Source organism: Hipposideros armiger, unplaced genomic scaffold (genome assembly GCF_001890085.2).
Source record: "Hipposideros armiger isolate ML-2016 unplaced genomic scaffold, ASM189008v1 scaffold_16, whole genome shotgun sequence".
Taxonomy (NCBI): Eukaryota; Metazoa; Chordata; class Mammalia; order Chiroptera; family Hipposideridae; genus Hipposideros; species Hipposideros armiger.
Window position 1 is genome coordinate 1,093,347 of NW_017731366.1, and position 20,543 is coordinate 1,113,889.

The following is a 20,543-nucleotide window of genomic DNA, read 5'->3' on the forward strand; positions in this document are numbered from 1 at the left end:
TGGTGGCAGTGTTATTTGCTGTTCGATGCTCCTGGGGAGAATATAGCTAGTTTCTTGACAGTCTCAGTTCATATCAGTTGGAATACTGAAACACTAACCCTATTTATTCTTTTGGGGAAGATTATGCTAAATGAAAAAAAAAAATCTGTACAGCTCCTCCTTGACTTAGGATGGGGTTACATCCTGATAAACTAATTTTAAGTTGAAAATACCATTAAGTCGAAAATGCATTTAATATACCTACCCTACGAAACAAATCACAGCTCAGCCTAGCCTACTTCAACATACTCACAACACTTACATTAGCCCAGTTGGGCAAAATCTCCTAATGCAGTCTATTTTATTATAAAGTGTTGAATATCTCATGTAATTTATTATGTGTATTGCTTTCACACCATCATAGTAAAAAAAATCCTAAATTGGGTATAGTCACTTCAGATGTTGAGAGTAAAAAAAAAAAAAAAACAAACATAAAAAAAACCCAAACTTGGGTTGATAAACAATGTTCAAATGAAAAACAGAAGCAAATATTTACCTCCTTTAATTCATGTTCAGTTTGAGGGAGTTTTGCTTCTAAATCTCTGATTGCAGCTTTCCTTTCTTTGAGAGTCTCAGAAGCTGCAATTAGAGCTTCCTTGGCCTTACTTAGTTGAGACACCGCAGTATTATGACGACTGAGATAGATATCAAGTTCTGACTGGGCTACATCCATCTTTGAACGTGCTTCATTTACCAATTTGCTGAAACCCATAAGTTCTTTCTCTTGACTCTGTTAAAATGACAGACTCCATTAAATCTGAAATATTGTGTTTTCAAACCTAAGCTGAAATGGAAACCATAATTTTGAGTTCAACTTAAGAGATTCTGCAAGCATGATATATAGAAATAAATAATTCTTATGAGTGGAATGGACTAATAGTTTTTGCCTAGTTGTCAGTGTTCACTGTATATAGTCTTTTCCCAACTTTGATTTCACAAGAGCTTAATGAAGTAGATATTAGTATGCTCGTTTTAGAGATTAAAACAACAAAAAAGTAGTGGTTAAGAGAACAAAAATTTAGGTGTAAACGCCAGATTCATGGTCTTTCCACATTACCTTACCTGGAATGGTAAGGTTTAAGGGCTATTCAGCAGAAAGTTCCCTCAAGTACAGTTGTGTTAAACATCTTTATAAGTTTTAGAGGTAAGGCCAGATAATATCAAACACTAGTCACCATAATTCTTAATAATTCTCATAATTCTTGATGAGTGAGCAGAAATTTTGGGCTACTATAATCAACTGTGTAGAGAGAATCTACTTATTAGAATAACAGCATAAAAAAGGCCCTTTCAAAAGCCTAACCCCTTCATTTCCCACACAAGGGAATAGGCCCAGGAGCATGGGGTTACATGCAAGGCCATCAGATGATCAGTTTAAATGATTGATGGTAAAAATTATGCACACTAACACACACACACACTGCTCACTCACTATATTCTACACACTATTATGAATGTTTTGTATGGGTTAATTCCTTAACATAATCCTATGAGGTAAATATCATCATTATGTCCATTTTGAGGAAACTGAGGTCAGAGTTTAAATAACTTGCTTAAACGCACTCACTCATAAGTGGCAGAGCCTCTGTTTTTAGTTACTACATTAAGCTGAGGAGTGAAGACACCTGGATGTGAGTCCCGGCTTTTTCACTAACAAAGGGTACAAAAGCACACAAGAGTATTCAATATACATGAGATAAGTAAATGTGAAAATCTATATCCATAAAATGTTCCGTTACGAAAGCTACTGTCTTATCCACTGCCACTTTACTATACGGGGTATCCCACATGTAAAGTTTGACATTAGAACATGTCCATGTTCCAAAACAGAATCTATTACATCTGTAACTTAAAAAACAACAAAAAGTATTTTATTGAGGTATAATCAACATACAAAGGTTGTCATAAGTCTGTACCTTATGTACATAAGTCTTATGTAACTTACTAATATAACATTAGTAATGTATCAATTCAAATCAATTACTATTATCTATTAAAATATCTATTTAACAGGCTCAGTGTCAAAAAGGCTGTGGTGAACATAAACAAAGAGCTAAATTCTGTGCTTATAATACTCTCATTTGCTAGGTAGCACATCAATGTGACAACTGCACTCGTTTCATTAATGAAGTGCTAAAATAATGTAATAGCTAACACTGATTAATTTCTTAATTTCTAGGCACCTTATATAAGTATATACTGGGGGTGCCAAAATAATGTATACAAGTGGACACTCTGGTCAACGTAGCTCAAGCAGCAGTTCGCCGTAATCAGAAGTTGTAAATGCAGAAGTCAAACGTGACTTGTGTTCATCTTTTATTATCGGTTTTTATTGAGTATTACAATTTTAATAGTTTTTTCCTTTCTTAAAATGTACGTACATCCTTTTGGCACCCTCTGTATATATTTTATTTTCACAAAGAGGCAAAAGATGGGTAATTTTTTCCTCCCATTTTGAGGAAGAATCCTTGGAGATATAACTTGCACAAGATCAGAAATAATAAATTAAGGACTGACCTAGGACTTGAACCAAGAACGGACACAAAGGCTATAGTTTTAAACTATTATATAAGAGCTATAGAAGCCAAAAAGGAAGATGTCAACCTGTGGCTATAGATAGAACCAGGTTTTTATAGGTGGTAACCAATTAGTTATCAAGAAAATAATTTAAGAGACGAAAATTTGATGATGATATCAACAGACTTAACAAAGAATGGTATATATAACAAAGTATTTGACATGTTTCATTTTCTGCAACCACTATAAATTGTCAATTAATTTTCTTAAATGGGAAATCAGAAAAGAAAAAGACAGTCTAGGCTATTTTTAGGAATGCTAGATTAGATATTAAAAGTCCAAACCTTTTCTTCTAATAGGTAAGTTTTTATTATTATTACAAAAACAATCGCGTTAAAAGAAAGTCGCCAATATAAACACCAACTGATAGAGAACCTTACTTCTTTTTCTTTCTGAAGTCCTTGTGTTTCCTGTTTAAGGCTATCCATGACTTCCTTTAATTTCCCTTCTTCTTTCTCTTTTTCCTTCTCAAGGGCATTGTTTCTAGCTGTTGTCTCAGTTATGATATTCTCACTCTTGGCAGGTATACTTTCAAATTCTTCAACCTAAGATGATAAAACAAACTCAAGTCATAGGAGCATGGGCCTTTAGGCTCTATTTAATACTATCAATATTTGACTTATTTAAAAAGCATTTCTCAGGGTCTTCCAGGTCTTAGTGGTTTACTTTGTAAATAGATTTGAATTAGCTGGCTTCACCAAGTACTTTCTTAACCATTTACTGAAATTACTATATTCTCTCAGTCTAACTATGAAGCTAATTCTATGAATTCCTGATTCCTTATGAAGAAAATTCTCCCTGGCTGGGCATTAGGTCTTTCTTCTTTCTGTTCCCATTTCAGGCTGTAATTATCCTCTTTTACCTATTAATATGCTCCAACTACATGGGATTTCGTAAATCATCCTTCCTAGTATATTACAATTTACAACCAATTACCTTTACATCCCCTAGCCTCCTTCAATTCCTAAGATTTTTCACAACTTTACCCTTCCAGAGTCACCATGTAGGACTAATATTTTATTCCATCAATACTCCCTGGTAATAATAATCATTTATCTACATTTGATGCTTAAAGGCTAATCCTTCTGTAACAGTTACATTTAGCTATCTGTCCAATTTAGGAGTTACTCTTAAATACACACTATTTTGTTTATTCTGATTATCTAGTACTAGAGAAGTTTAACATTTCCCAAAATGGTGTTCCTCAAACACTGCTTCACGTTAAGACTTGTTATCATACCAAGCAGAAAGCAATTTGTGAACAAATGCATTTGGAAAATGCTTAGAAGGTAAAGCAGAGCCTATATTATTTATAAACTATATGGTACAAAGCTTTTTTTTGGGAGGGGCTTGGGTAACATATCTATTAATATCTGATAGAGTTATGAATATAGTTTGAAAGACCCCAAATTAATTGTTAGAGTTTGGTACCGAAGCAAGTTAGGTTAGGCATTCTGGTCCAAAGTTTGTATTTTGTTTAACCTCGGAATAGCTAATCAACCCCTTATTGTAAATTATGAGCTTCCCCTTCCCTCCTTTTAAGGGGGAGAACTCTTGCTCTGATACTCAACTTAATTTTTGTAGGAGGCAGGTAATATTTTTAAGTCTAAAATACATAACCAAAAATATCTTTTTAAACCATTACCCTAGGAAAATTATTTTATCACCAAAATAGAATTGCTGATTTGGTAAATGTTTTCCCAATAATGTATACCACAGATATATAAGCTCTAAAATGCAAAGTCAGGACCGGCAGAGAGGCTCGTTGGTTAAGAGTTGGCTTGGGAGCACAAGCTCTGAGCAGCAGGACTGCTGGTTCGGATCCCACATGGGCCAGTGATGCTGCGCCCTCTACAGCTAAGATGGTGAACAACAGTTCGACCTGGAGCTGGGCTGCTATGAGTTGCCAGCAAAGGCGTAGGCTGCAGTGGGCTGCTATGAGCTACTGTGATTGGCCGGCAGCAGGCGTGTGGCCATCCAATGGCTGGCAACCGATCTGCCTCAGCTAGGAAGAGCGCAATGATCACAATAGCAACTTGGGCCAGTGTAGCAACGTCCTCCACAACTACACTGAAGAACGAAAGGACAGCAACTTGTCTGTTCCCCTTCTCAGATTCCCCAACGCTGTTCCCTCCCCCAATTCCCCAATAAAATATTTTAAAAAACCCCAAAAACTCAAAGTTAATGAGGGCAATATTTCTCTTTGGGTGAAATCAGGTTTAGAGATAAATCTTAAATACTTAATACTTAGAATCTCAACTCATCCTTTTAGGTAAGTAATAAGGGCAAGCATATCTATGAAAAATAATAAAAACTAGATATGATATTCAGACATGAAATTTTTCATTTTCTAAAACCTACCTTTTCTTTATCTTTTTGAAGTTGCTTCTCCAGTTTTTTGGCCTTACTTGAAGCATGTTTTAATTTTTCCCTAACTTGAACATCTTCCAAATCTAGCTTTGTAAATTTTTCTTTGTTTTCCTCAATAAATTTTGTAATTTTATTCAGTTTCCTAACAAAGCAAGGAAATTATCAGTCACTATTTTGGATATTCAGACATTTAAAGCTATGATATATACCCTGCCTGGAACTTCCACTATGTATTCAATCTCTTAGTAAGGAAGGATCCTAAAATGACCCATTTCAAGTTGACCCTCCCCTCCGCCCCCACCATATTTGAGGAAGCCATTAAATGATTATGAGTTATTTTGCCATTCTAAGCTGGATTGGAAATACTACATTTTCCAGGGACTATGAATGCCTAGATATATATTTTAAAAATGTTATCATAAAACTTATTTTAAAGAATAAAAATCACATAGGTAAAAGATATTGGTTTCATTGAATACTGGCACAGAAAAGGTTATGATAAAATTTTTAAAAATCTATCTAGAATAACCCCATTTCTACCTAATTAGAGCTCTGAGACTTTTTATTCTTAGGACAACGAACCTGTCAGGTTAAATGCTTATTTTTGCTGTGATGTTTTGTGTTATGGAGTTCTGCCACTAGAGGGTAGCATCTCCATTATTTTAAGACTTCAGTGTTGGGCCCTCAAGAACTGGATGCAGGGCAATTAAGTTTTTGTTTTTGTCTGTAAAAGGAGACCATTTTATGTGCCGGGAAATGCATTATACTCATGTGCCGCCAGTAAGTTTATGTATAGACATACACACACATATGTAATAAAATTAACTGAATCTAAATACTTTTAGTACTTTCCAAAAAATTATTACTTCTCTACATCTTTTACAGCTTTACTCTTAGCTTTCATTTCATTTGACAGTATATTGCTCTTCTCGTTAATTTCTTTGGTATCCTCATTAATTTTTTCCTTTTGAGTTTCCATTTCAGCAACTCGTTTCTGCAGATCATGACTAGAGGGAGGAAAAAAACAAAATCGAAGATCCTAAAATACCATTTCTAAAACTGTATAACTATTTCAGTAAAACCAGATATTTCTAAAGTATTGGTAACTACAGTCAATTTACAATTACCTAGAGCTATTGAGGGGTGTGGAGGGATGACCAATCCAGAGTAAAGGCTAGAATTAGGAACAAAATCGGTCCATATAAACACAATTAGATGTGTTACATGAATTATAAAGAATGGAAAACTGTATATGTAGAACTATTTAGTATACCAATAAATACATGTGAAGCCTCCTCCCAACTTAAAGTAGGATACTTAAGACAATTTCAGTACTATGGTAAACAACCCTGATCTAATGAATTCATCACATAAAACAAAAAAATTTTTTTTACTTCAGTCTTCACATCTCTCTATTATAGGAAAAGAGAAGAGCTTTCACTTAATGGTCAGAAACAAATATAAAAATTGATAAATTCAGGTACTTACATGTAATATTGACAAACATGATTCTTTTTTCTAAACATTTCATTTTCCAAGGTAAGAAATTCAATTGCTATGTTTTTCTCTCCTTCTAAGGCATCCTTTTCCTTTTCTACCATCTTAACTCTGTTTAACTATAAAAATTAAGTGTACAGATTGTTAAAATACACTTCCAATATACAATCTGAACTTAAAATATACCATTAGATAAAAACATAAACTATATTAATATAACATTCATCTTAAATGTCAATAAAAATTATAAAACAATCTAAAATAGTAAATATTTCAATAATTATCACTTGAATATTTGATTCAGTAAAATTTATTAGGAATAAAGGAAACATTCTGATTCACAGCAAAAGTCTACAGAAGATTCACCTTCTCTCCTCTGTGTTCATTTAATATTTCAACTCTCCGACACAATACTTTAATAGGTTCATTTAGCCGTCCACAACCAATTATATCTTCTAAATATTCAAGCATACCCTCATCATGTTCAGTCTGGCCTTTTGGTTTCATCATAGCAATTTGTTCAACTTCACCCTTTAAAAAAAGTCATAGTTCACACTCACTGTGTATGTTTAGTTACATCAATCTTTTAAACTGAGAATTAGAAAGTCAATTAACAAACCCAACAGTAATGAACAATTAAATGATGTAAATCAGTAGTTTAAAGAGATTTAATAAAATACAAATAAAAATTTTCTCTCCACTGATATCAAGAGTTTCAATTTTACATAAGGGGTTAAGAAATGTATGTGTGTATATATATATATATATATATATATATATATATATATATATACATTTCTTATATATATACATTTATAAGTATATACATTATATATATTATGTGTGTGTGTGTGTGTATATACATATATATATATGTATATATATACTCCCTTACATAAACTCTGATAAATTATAGGATATGCCCACATATACACAGAGCCAAAGATTCCCCATCTACAATGTTCAGTCAATATAAATAAACTATTCACTTTTCTATTAAGCAAGATTCAGCAAGGCATTCATACAATCTACAATGTAATTATTGTGGCAAAATTGTCAACTGTTAACACAATTAGAGCTCCTATTCTAAAACAAAGAATTTTCAAAAAGACCATGGTATTTATACTCTGGTAGAAATCCTGTCTCAAGGTGGTTAGTATTATTAAACTTTCTCTATAAGCCTGATGTTATGAGTTGTTCAACAAGTGCTGGGCTTCATAAGGATGTCTCAACTTAACGTTGTAACTTTCTAAAAGTAAGACCATTAAATGGAAAAGGAAATTACCTATTTCTCATGGTAATGATAGAAGAAATTCAACTGACTGAAAAGTAACGGTCCTGATACATGACACTGAAAAACTTTTGTTTGCAATCATTAATATAAAACTTTGAACTGTAATCAAAATCTTAGATTAACATTATGTATTTGTATTTGTGCAGTTTAATTACAAAGAAAAAGAAGGAAAAAAATCCAAAATCAGTAATCTTCAAGGCTGACTGCCAAGCAGCCATGTAGTTTGATGGTGGAGTAAATTTTGTCTAAACATGCTCGGGCAAAATGCTACTTTACTTCACAAAAGTAGCCTGCTTGTACTCTATACTATCTATTGCAGCAAAGAAAAGGGACAGGCAAGTAGAAAAAAAATCTACCCTCTATTTCAGCAAAATAGCAAAGATGAAAAAAATTTACATATTAAAAAGAACATATTATTACTTTCTCATTTAAATATTTTAAATATTTATGAATGAACCCTAAAAATTTGGGTTCAAACTTGCTAATGGCAAAGCATCAAGTTTACCAGAAGCCTCAACATAGTTGTAGAAAGTAAAAAAATTTAAAGATAAAACAGCTCATTTTTTTGAATCTACTCATTGAAAGGCATAATTTTTAATATTTTTATACATCACATTTTCTACTTGGACAACACAACACGTGATCATCAAATACAAAGTGAAATGTTATCCAAAGAGTCTGTTTAAAATTTTCTGTAACCTTCAGTATGTATGAGTGTTGTAACTAAATTAGTTTTTAAACTAAAATATGTAGATATTTATTTATATTATTTTATTCTGTGTTCAGTGATAAGTTCTTTCCAAATATTTGCAGCAATAGTTTAAATTTTAGACAGCACTTAAGCCTGGAAGAATGTCCAAAGCTTTGGATTACAACAGGATGAACTCCAGCCACTGCAGAAGCCAAGAGTCTTATTCCAAGTTTTCATCTAGGCAGGGTTTATCAATAGTGACACTACTGACATTTTGGGCTGGATATTTTGGGGGAGATATGCTGGGCATCCTAGGATGTTTAATAGCATCTCAGACTTCTAGCCACTATTTAACAGTAGCATCTCCCCTCTCCCAGCTGTAATAACCTAAACTCTCTACAGACAATACTAAATATACTGGGGGTGGGGAGGGCAAAACTACCCTCAGCTGAGAACGACTGATCTAGGAGTTGTACTTCTTTAAATATTTTGGGTTAATGTTTATAATTCAAATAACAAATACAGTATCTGAGACCTGATATTCTAATATACTACCTAATTCAATTTGAATATTTGAACACCTATATTAAAATGAATGAAAAACTGTGCCAAGAGAACTTACATATCTGAGTCAAATGGCTATAAGATATTACTTAACTACAATATACATTTTTCAGATAACCAAAAGTTGGGACTCAGTATACTAGTTTTATACTGATAAAAATATCCCTAATGCATCACACTTTTCCTGGCCAAATTATTTACTGACAAGATGGAATACCACTATTGGGAGACCACCCAGCTTTGGGTAAAGTATAATGGTTGCTTGTTTTTAGTAAATTGTTCCTCCTCCCCTTTACCCCAATTAAAATGAAGGCTATACAGCTGTAATTGCTTTTCATTCTAATAAGGTTGCCCAGTTGAAAATAAAATAGTGAAAGGTAAGGATATTTAAGAATCAAAATAGTTCCCTCTTGAGTCCCACATAACATTGAGTTTTAGGTTGCTATGCTATATGGCATTCTTTTTTTTTTTTAACCAGTTATTATCTGAATAGCACTATTGAATCAACATGCTATTAGAACATTTAGGCTTCTACTTGTCACTTGACTATTAGGACTGCTGTGGTACTCCAATGACAACCTGGGACCCTTTCTTGTGGCTGTGTTCCTTGATTTCCCGAGCCTGCCTTTACCACCTGCTACTATTTGCTTCTTTTTTCTTTTTCCATTTTGTGCTATTTCATATATAATCTGCGGGTTGATAGTTTGTGCTGAGAGGACCACATCTTATTTTTCAGAAATCTTACCCATCCTATGGGAAATTATAAAATATAGTTCTAATTTAGGACAATAAGCTCAATATGTTTCAGACATAATTTTAAAGCAACAACCTAAATTTAAAGTCACTCTTCCAATATCAAGGCTCATAAATAGTAGTAGCATAATGACACCAAAAAATGTTTCAAGTTGTTATAATTCTAGCAATTAATAATTCTAGCTATAAATCTGAAGCTGGCCAAGTTTTATAGGCCTCCATACCATTATCTCTAGTTTCTGTAGGTTGTGTAACTAAACAAGTTTTAAACAATTTTTTTTGCTGTTATTTACTATAGACTTCCTATGTTTTAAATTATGTACATACTATATCAGAGATATTAAACAGCTATGGAAAATTTCAACTATGGTTTTCAAGAGTAACATAGAAATAGCAAACATACTTCAAGAGAATATTATAATACCAAGGGCCTAAATCTTAATGAAGTGGGTGGCAAACCAGGATATTGTGATGCAGCTACACCATTCTTTGACAATTAAGTTACAGGAATACAATTTAAAAATCTAAGAGGAATGAATAAGTATGATGCTCTTTATCTTTATTCAAATGGAATCCAAGTTTTAGCAAGCAGGAACTCAAGTACATAGTTATAATAAAACTTTATTTTCCTATAAAGAAGATGTGGTACATATACTATACAATGGAATATTACTTGGCCATAAGATGGAAATACTGCTATTTGTGACAACATGGATGAATCTTGAGATTCTCATGCTAAGCAAAATAAGTCAAGACAAAAGGTCGAAAACCATATGATTTCACTCATATGCGGGATATAAAACTGAAAGCAACAAATGAACAAGACAAACACACACTCTTAGACACAGACAACAGTTTAGTGGTTACCAGAGGGTAAGGGAGAGGGGTGGTGGAAGAGGGAAATGAGGTCAAATGCATGGTAATAAAAGGAGAATTGACTTTGGGTGGCGAACACACAGTGTAATATATAGATGATGTATTACAGAATTGTACACTTGAAACCTACACAATTTTACCAACCAATGTCACCCCAATAAATTTAATTAAAAATAACAAAACCCATTTTCTTTTCCTAATAAGGCCTAAATAAGATTCTTAAGATAAATATGGGTGTTTGCATCAAAATTAAATGGCCCAGAATTACTGGGTTTGACTTTTTATTTTGTCATAACACTTTTATTTTCTCCATTTGTCACTGTCCTGTCAATTATTATCATTTAACTAACAAATTTTATTTTAATTTGCTCTTTGAGAGCTTCTAGAGGCCAAGAACCCAAATCACCAAGGTTAGAAGTTAGTTATCTAAAATAGATACATAAATAGAAAGGATAATGTTTTAGTGGGTGGACTGTTTGGTATCTATTCTGGTTGCTTAGGGGTAGCCTTCTATTTTCTTTCATAGTTGAGGCTGCTGAACAAGACACTTTTGGGTACTTGAGGCATTATCGATAAAGTTGAAACTTTCTTTGATACAGCAGACTTATTTCTACAGGCTAAAAGACTAGAACCCAAATAGTTTGTATGCCACACCAGACTTAGAAGTATACTGGAAAGAAAAGGGAAGAGATGGTTAGGAAACAACTCAGACCTAAATTAATCTAATCTCCAAATTATTAAAAGCTAAGAAAAAATCTTGGTTCTTGTTTTAAATTTTAATGTAGATTTTATAATACGAAGACAAAGCACATGAAGTTGAAAACTTGGACAAAACTAAAATTGTGTTCATAGCTGTAGCTTTTCAGTTTACAAAAACATGCCTCCGACAGCAATCATTAATGCAACTTTAAACTATAATAAAAGCATTAAGAGTTATCATTCTTCCAACCTGGAATGGAACAAATGCATCCAAACCAATTTACGAGTCATAGTTTGAAATACTTTGCAGAGCTAATAAAACCCTACTTGTTTGCACCAATAGTTATTATAATGGGACAAAGGCTCCGAAATCAGGTATATGTAGATGAAGAAATGTACAAACATGGGAAGTACAATGGTCAAAACACTTCTTGCTAAGGACAAGAACAGGGTTTTACCATCTTTGTATCATTTATAGCATCTTAGCATAGTACCTTCATTAAGCATTCATTTGAATGGTCAACTGATGAAATTTTAAATGGATTCAAATACTAGAAATGCCTACTTAAAGAACTAAAACAATACAAACACTGTAAAATAATTTCTTACGGGCTTCTCTTAATCACTTCCACTGACCAGTCTATACATTTTATTCAAAGTAATCACTTATGTCTTTTTTTTTTTTTTTTTTTNAGCCATCCTGCTACCTGTTGGCAGCTCAGCGGCTGCTCAGCTCGGGCTGGACTCGAACCACTGTTGCTCAGAGCTCAAACTCTTGAGGAAGCTCTTAACCAACTGAGCCACTCAGCCGGCCCTCACTTATGTCTTGAATGGTGACATTATGATGCCTCCAAGTTCCCAGCCTCCCAAATCACAGCTAGTTTTTAAAATAAATGTTATTCAGTGGGAGAGAAGGTAATAAAAACTGCACTCTTACTTACCTTCAAATGCTTTAAATCTCTAGTGCAGGAGTCTAAGATTTTGATAAAAAACTAAATAAACATCCATAGAAACCACTGACACTTTGCCTCAAACTTTTAAATGGGGCATCATTAGTTCTAACTAGTCCAATCCCTCTTTTTTCTTCCTAAGAGGTGAGTTCCTAGTTCCTAAGGTTCTTATCTGTAAATTTAATGGAATTGAATCAGTTAGCTTGGATAGTTTACCTTGGTATTAAAAATGTTTAAAACAATTTAATAGTTAACGTGACATAAAAAGGTTGAGATTATTATGAGGACAAATGGCTTAAGCATTCTAGGTGCTTCAGAAGCACATGTTTAACATAAAGTCAACAATTTAAAAATTATTTGTATTTACCTTTTTGGGAAGCTGTTCCTTTATTTAGCCTCTTTTAATACTGAATTATGGAGAGAAAGGCTGCACCAAGGAAAAAAAGTACCCTTACAAGGGTTAAAATGCAGCGCACTTTATTTTGATGTCTTTACACATGTATAAAACTTTGATTATCCCAGGATGATAGTAAATAATAAACAGAAGATAGACACAAGTATAGATTCCTGAAAAATGGTATCATTACCAAATTTAGTATTATAAAGGGACGTAACTTTTCATCCATAATTAACCAAACCAAATCCCAGAACATAAAAAGTCCATAAAACAGTTAAATTTGATTTAAAAAACCCAATGTTTTAATTCCACATTTGCATAAATTCAAATCTTGTTTTAAAATATATCTACAGCTGATTTCCCAACATTCTTTTAAAAATAAGTTTGGGTTACAGAAGTACTACAAATGTACTGTGGGCCTGGTAAAAAAGGATAGTAATATGTCATTTCAGAATGATACTGATTTACTTTGTATAAACACTGTAGAAAGTCTAAAAGTAATATTTAAAAAAAAATAGTTGAAGAACAAAGACAGAAATGAGAAAAGGAGCTACCATTTTTAAGTTTGTTACTGGGAACACTCAGTTATCCTAACAAAGCTTTTAGTTATCAAATCAAAATTCCCAACTTAGTGTAAATTCAGTAGGACAAGACACTAAAGAATATTAGCAGCTATTTCCACATCACAATCTAGTTTTATTATCATACTCTTGGTGAATCTGGATAAGACACAGGAAAAGACAGCCTCAAATCAAAAAGGAATCTGAATACATCTGACAAAGCCATGTTTTACACTAAAGTTTTTTGAACGTTAACACATAGAGAAGGGATTTTTCTTATACTAAGTAATGCTGGTAGAATATCCTTACTCAAATAAAGAATACAGGGTTTCTAATAAAAATCAACGTAAGACCAGGTACTTAATTTTATGTCCCTTTAAAAAGACTTTTAAGAGTTGTGATACTTAAGAATAAAGTATCAGTTATTTTCTGATCTTCCAATAGTGGTTCAAGTAGGCCATTCTAACCAAAACAAAAACCAACTTGAGTAAGCTTTTAGTTAACCATTCTAGTGTTAAAAAAAGATTAAGTTAAATTAGTTAAGTGCTCAGGTAAATTTTGCAAACAGCAAGTTTCAGAGTCTTTTCATTTTTTTTTTTGCTATATAATATTAGTAGAGATAAGAATAAGAAAAGTAAAGGAAAAGACTATTAAGAGATAATGACTCTCATTTGCAATGCTGTATTAAAGGGAAATACAAACAGAAATGACAGTTGCTATATCCCTGTCACGCTAAAGCAGCACAATAATATTGGTGTTTAATATTTATTTCACTACGCCAATATTTACGTGCTGCTAGAGCGGAACAAGTATGTCAGTCCATCCAAACATAAAATGAGCATCTGATGATGACAATATAGCTTTGAATGAATTTCCTTAAATTTCTAGAGCAGCAAATAATGATTCGCATCTTGACTGTAGTATGTAAACCATGATGTGCTGCTACAGTACTTTAAGGCTTCAAAAATACAGGATTCGTGCAACAGGGGAAACTCTCCTAAATGTTACTGAAAAAAGGTAACAAGAATAAGAGACTCTGAAGTCTTTTAATAAACTTACTTGTAAGATTAAAAATCTATTATGGTCCAAGTCAATTCCATGGCTTCGAAGAAGATTTCCAACATCCTTAAATGTCGTCTTCTTCCCACTTATGTGATAGACAGAAGTATTATCTCTGTAGGCTGTTCTGGATACGTAGAAGTTACTGTTAGGAATGACTTCATAATCATCCCCTTCCTGTTTTGAGGAAAAAACAAAACCAGAAAACAACTGTTGGTATTAAGTCACAGGTCTGCTCCAAATTTTACTCACTTCGTATTGAAACTAATTTTATGGATTAAAAACTTCAATTGAACATGCACATAAACTGCCAATAACTCTAAAAAATAACCTTGTTAGCAAAGAATAGATACTTTTCAAAGTTGTCTGATCCCTTTCTCACAGATCACAAAAACCAAAAAGCCAAACCAAACAAACAAAAACAAAACAAAAACCACCCACCTCCAAACAAGGCTAAAAACATATTTAACTGAAAAGAGTTGATGAAGGAGAATCTGACCATATCCAAAATTGACAGACTAAATTACTAGTCCATTTAAAAAAAGGTGCAAGAGATGATTTAAGGAAAAAGGAAGGCAGTAACGAGGTAATTCGGCTCAGTTTTTTTTTTTGGGGGGGGGTGGAGGTTGGGAGAGCAAAGATTATGCCATTAATTGAACATAAAAAGAATTGTAAAGAATTGACAACTACATTACTGACATTAAAAAAAATCAGATTAAAAAAAATAAGTGCAGTACAAATCTACTTTATTAAAACACTTCCCCTTAAAAGCTATCATCTTGAAATTAAGGCTTTTAAAATTTGCATGAATCAGATGTAATTAATAGGCAATGGAATCAAATCTGATTTACTGGCTATCTATTTTCCAATCCAAATTGTACAATAAGAAAAGCACTTAAGAAACAAAATAAAATAGAAGTCACTGTGTAAATTTAAAGCCCTTTACATCAAAAAAAATTTTTTTTTAAACTTAGAAGCAAAGTCACATCCTCGTTTCATTATGTAATTACTTTTCTATATTTTTAGGTTCCAGTCACTCATTTTTAAGCCATGAATTTCCAAAGTTAATTATTAATCAGAGCAGAAAAAACCTAGTCAATAATACTGTAATAACTATGTATGGTGTCAGATGGGTACTATATTTAATGGGGTGATCACTTTGTAAGTTATATAAATGTCTAATCACTATGTTGTACACCTGAAACTAATATATTGTATGTCAACTGTAATTGAATAATAAAAAAAAGTTAAAAAAAGAGAAAGGTTATACCAACAAAACTGTGTAAATAATCTAAACAGACATTTTACCTATAAGTGTCTCCTTTTCTAGGAAACAAACATGTTAGCTTGACCCTTCCCGTTTTAAAAGGGTAGTTCAAACCGAAGCAAAGCTCTTTCATATCAGAAACACAGGACTAACAACATTCAATTTTATGTGAATTGAAATAACACAGATGGTAAAATTAGTCAACTGTTATATTTTCAAGCTTAGGTAATTTATCAGAAGGCAATAAAAATATAACTTTAAAAACGAACCAAAATTTTCTAGTAAAAGAATGCCTACTTGGCACTTAGGATACTAAAACTGCTTAATGTTTTATTCCAAAAAGGTAAGCACTAGTCCGAGCTACTTACAGTTCATTTCCCTAGTTAAGAATGTTAATATTTAAGTTTAACAGCCACCACCACCACTCCTCAAAAAGAAAATATGGTCATAATCTGTTCTACTTTAACCATGTATTAATTTTTAACAGCCAAATTTAAGTAAAAAATAATAAACTCTGCACTGTGTTGAAATTCTGTGTTCCTTACTTGAAGGAAGTTGCAAATAACTAGTCAGTCCCTTACCTTATCAATTATCTTTTGAAAATGAACTTCTACAGTACAGCTCTGAATATCCTTGTGTTCATCAGAATTATGTATTAGTACCGAGAGTTTTTTAGACCGTATTTTTTGTGCTCGATAGCCAAAAACAAAAAGCATAGAATCAATAATATTGGATTTGCCACTGCCATTTGGCCCAATAATACAGGAAAAGCGCTGCATAAAAAGAACAGGAAAAAAAAATTAAAGTGAAGTTTAAAAAGGTCATACTACTGATTTTAATTTAAACGCCTTGATTTTTTACTTACAGCAAATCTAGAACTATTTACACGTTTTCATTGCTACAAGATAACACAACTTAAATTTTCTTACTCCTTTATCACGAGCTTCAACACCCTAAATAAGACCATATTCTAACTCAGACTTTTTATAAAATTCATTCTAATAGAGAAAACACTCCTTTCAAACGAATAACTCACCAATTCTATTCAGTGAGAAAAACTTTATAATAGCGAAAGAGGTACCAAAGATAACTAGGTAAAACAAAAACTAATTTGTTGTTAAAAGCATAGGAAGCATACCGAATCAGGACAAATCTAAGTTACAAAATTAAAACATCTTGTAATATAGACTCATTATTTCTCAACAGTTATTTAAAATTATCAAATACCTTATGAAAAGGTCCCAGAATTTTTTCCCCAGCATACGATTTGAAGTTCTGGTTTACAATATGAGTTATCATAAGTCGAGGAGCTCCAGCTTCATTGGTCATTGCTGGAGGTGGGGGAGGAGGGATGCTATTCAAAATTTCTTCTAAACTTCTATTATCAGTTTCCTCACTTGGAGTGTCTAAGTCAGTCAAAGGAAAGGGAAGGTAAGGGGAGGAAAAAAGCCTGCATTAGTGCAATTAGTTCTGAGGACCAGTGCCTGCTAATCTCTGGAGAGATGTCATTTCTGAAACCTAGGAATCTATGTTTTCCACTTAAATATAATATCCTAAGCTTACAGGCGATGACAATCTTTCATCTTGGTTTTATATAAAAAAGAAATTCTTAAAAAAAATGCCACCAGTCTCAAAATTCTATAGAAATATACCTTTTAGGAGTCAAAACACTACATTTATAAAGCAAATCTGGTAAATCCACAACAGCCTGATCCCCTGCTCCTCGCATAAACAGGTGGTTAAATCCTAAGGCTCTAGATTCAACTCACTCCGTATTTTTGGGCATCTGGAACCTTAACTTTGGACACTCTAGAGCTCCAGCGACACCGTCACAAGGGTTTCATAAGGCCATCTAATTAACTGGACTCACAAATGTTACGGTGGTTTCGAGGGCATTGTGATCTTCTCGTTAATTGCAATTTAAGACTATGGGAGTGAGGTTAGGGTCAAGCCACTTTTCAACATATTAACATAGACATGTTGATTCTATCTGAAAAAAAGTCCACTAGCTATTGGCTGACCGTGCCGATTTCCGCGGAAATACAAGGCCACAAACAGAAATTCACAACTGAAGCAATTTACTCGCCCCAATCCCCTCAAGCACCGTTACACCAAACTTGCACGAAGAGTCTAATCTCTGAAAATCACCAAACCGCTTTCTTGAGCTGATCTACCCGACAGACACGCGACCTTCAGACGTCTAACCCACAGCCCCTCTCTCCCGCGCCAAATAACACGGGCCAGTCCGGGCTGGGCGCGGACCCACTCCGGGCCGCCAGCGCGCTTTCCGGCCGAGACGACCGGCTACTCACCTGCGGGAGCAGGAGCCTGGGGCCCGGCGCGGCCCGGCGGCGGCGGCTCGGGCTCCGCGTCGCTGCTGGTGCCGTCCGGGGGCTGCGGCGGCTCCTCTTCTCTGCGCCGGGCGGTGGAAGGCTGGGTGCCCTTACGGGGCATGGTTGCTGGGGCCGGGTGAGAACCGGGAGTTAAGTCAGCCCGCGGGCCGCAGGGCCGTGCGGGTCCATTCCCGGCCGGCCCCCGCGACGGGATCGGCTCAGCCTTTACCCCGCCCCACTCGAGGAAAAACTCCCTTCTCGTTTCCGAGAGCCTGTTTTAAAAACACCGCTCAACGCCAGCGGGTCCTTAGGAAAGAGGGCACCAAAACCCCAAGTGCTAAAGAGGTGCGGCTTCGTTTTCTTAAACAAGTCTTAAGCAAGTGGGGAAACCTAGACGTGCCTGGGAATCAAGCAACGACAGACCGACTGCTTAGGTTCTTATTTTTTAATGCCTCCCCCCGCGTCGCCCACAGTATAAGTGTATACAAATATTTGAATGTAATTTCTGAACGACGTAATTTCCATACGCCGGCATTTACCGACATGCCCACGTTCTCGGGGCTAGGGATGCAAGCGCACAGACTTCGCGGAGTTCGTATTAGTTTTAGGTTTGAGGGGCTAGCAACTCTTCCTAAAGCAGAAGACTAAGGGGCGGCTGGCTGCCCACTGTCCCCTCCCCGCCATTGAGCTCTTAGCGCCGTTGACGGCTCGGGGGCTTCGAGGTCTCCACTCTACAGTCCCACTGGGAAGGACGGCCGGAGGCTGGGGTCGACCACCCGCGACTTCCAAATCGGACGCCGACGGTGACCGGGGTTTGTTCCTCCAGGGTCCGCGGCGGAATCCCGTTGGATAATAAACTACGAAAGGTCACCAGTAAGGGCTAAGACCCGGTGATTGGTCCCTCGGGAGAAGAGAGAAGGCAAGGAGTCCGGGGGAGACGCCCTTTCCCCGACAGACACCAGGATTTAAGATCCGCGAGGCTTACAGCTTCCCCCCTCCTCCCCCGCACCGTCCCGAGCGACGCTAAGAAGCTCAGAGAAGTGGCGCCCGGGAGAAGCGCGAGGCAGCCCGGACTGCCGGGGAGCGGCCGAGGGGGGAGGGGTGACAGCGAGAGCAATCTCCCGGCGACAGCCTCAGCCCACACTTCGGCTGCTCCAGCTCAAGGCCTCTACTTTCCGGGCGCCCGCGGACGGGGTAGGAAGTGAGAGTGTGACAACCTAATCAGGAAAAGATGTACTTTACCTGCAGGTCAGTCCACTCAGATCAAGGCTGGAAACGGTTGTATAGCCCCCCCGTTCCTACCGGTGTTTCGGCTCCGGGTCCTTCACTCGAAAATGGCGCCTAAAATACAAACTCGAACGGAAATTCGTTACAAATGCGCGCAATGCTTTCTGGGAACTACTAATTTAAAAAAAAAAAAAGTGCGGCGATTATCACCGCCATCTTCTGGTCGCTTGTACGCATGCGCAAACTCGGGCTGGGGCGCGGGGAGGGACCCAGGTGGCTTGGGACACTTCTTCTAAGTGAAGAGGAAGACCGAAACCGTGTTTTCTCTGGGGCCTACAGCAACAGCACTCTTATAAAAAATATTTAAAAAACAACCTGGAGAGTTTTGAAAAAGAGGAAAATAAGAGTAGGGCTCCGCCCAAAGCTGGAGGCGGGGCTCAGTCGTCCAATGAATCCCCTTAAAGAGAGGGCGGGCTCTCTGAGGGGCGGGGTCTCAGGCCCGCTCCGGTGACGCGCGGCGGGAAAGTATCGCGGGAAGAGGGAGCGAGCGTAGCTCTTTGAAGTCACTATGGTGACGGGGAGGTCGGGAGGCTTCTTGGTAACTGGTCCCAGCTCTGTGAGAGCAATCGCCACCGCAGTTCTGGAACGTAAGGTAAATCTCTTCACCTCCGAATGTGGTGAAGAAAGGGTTTGGAAATTGTGGCCACCACTGGATCCCACCTTTGAGGGTGTGTGCGGCGGGGGAGCATCTATTATTTTTCATCTCCCTGGGGGTAGTGGAGCTCTGGACGTAGCTTTTGGGATGCGAAGAGGAGCCCAGAGTTTGGAGGGAGTCGAGGGACAACAAGGAAAAGAGAAGACCTGGACTGGTGAATGATGGTGGAGTCCACATGTGACTAGCAAAATAATGATTTCGAGTTATTGGTGTTAGATCTTTAAGTGTCACTAGTGAAAGGGGTTTCGGGCTTTTGAAATCACTTGACTGAAAGACTCCGTCGTGGAAGAAACGATTTGACTATGTCATCTGGTTATCTTTATGAGAAAATTATCGATCAGCAAATGTTTTTAAAGTAGCTTTTGTATACATCGCACTGTGCAACACATAATCAGGGTTATTAAGCAAATATTCTTGTTCCCAGAGAACTTATGTCAGTGGGTTTTTACCTGGAGTCTGTAACCTGGGTTAGTGATTGGGCTTCAGAGGAGCTCATAGCTTCCCCGCCCCCAAATTATATACAAAATGCTGTGTGTGTGTGTGTGTGTGTGTGTGTGTGTGTGTGTGTGCGCGCGCGCGCGCGGAGTTTTCTGGGGAGTTGATTTTCCCAGAACTTTGATCAGATTCTGAAACTTGGTCCTAACCTCCCACAATGTTAACCACTGGTTGATTTGA

General features: G+C 36.1%; 2 protein-coding genes across 6 annotated transcripts in view; one reads left to right on the top strand and one right to left on the bottom strand.

The window, feature by feature from the left end:
* SMC4 (structural maintenance of chromosomes 4) overlaps positions 1-19,624 on the bottom strand; it is a 36,958-nt gene extending 17,334 nt beyond the window's left edge. Inside the window, exons 1-11 of one of the 2 annotated variants that reach the window (XM_019626965.1) lie at positions 19,169-19,624; positions 17,906-18,052; positions 16,821-16,999; positions 16,175-16,366; positions 14,327-14,503; positions 6,850-7,014; positions 6,475-6,602; positions 5,853-5,993; positions 4,978-5,128; positions 2,997-3,161; positions 536-769 (exon numbers count right to left, since the gene is read on the bottom strand). In XM_019626965.1, the coding sequence (XP_019482510.1) occupies positions 536-769; positions 2,997-3,161; positions 4,978-5,128; positions 5,853-5,993; positions 6,475-6,602; positions 6,850-7,014; positions 14,327-14,503; positions 16,175-16,366; positions 16,821-16,999; positions 17,906-18,047 (1,674 nt within the window). In that variant the 5' untranslated portion in view covers positions 18,048-18,052; positions 19,169-19,624. The remainder of the gene's footprint in view (positions 1-535; positions 770-2,996; positions 3,162-4,977; positions 5,129-5,852; positions 5,994-6,474; positions 6,603-6,849; positions 7,015-14,326; positions 14,504-16,174; positions 16,367-16,820; positions 17,000-17,905; positions 18,053-19,168) is intronic. The other variant, XM_019626972.1, reaches the window with a different exon arrangement.
* A 55-nt stretch (positions 19,625-19,679) lies between these two features.
* IFT80 (intraflagellar transport 80) overlaps positions 19,680-20,543 on the top strand; it is an 86,327-nt gene continuing 85,463 nt past the window's right edge. For 3 of the 4 annotated variants that reach the window (XM_019626985.1, XM_019627002.1, XM_019627007.1), the window contains exon 1: positions 19,680-19,805. The gene's annotated coding sequence lies outside the window, so the exon portion shown is untranslated. Of the gene's footprint in view, positions 19,882-20,543 lie in introns of all 4 variants that reach the window. The other variant, XM_019626992.1, reaches the window with a different exon arrangement.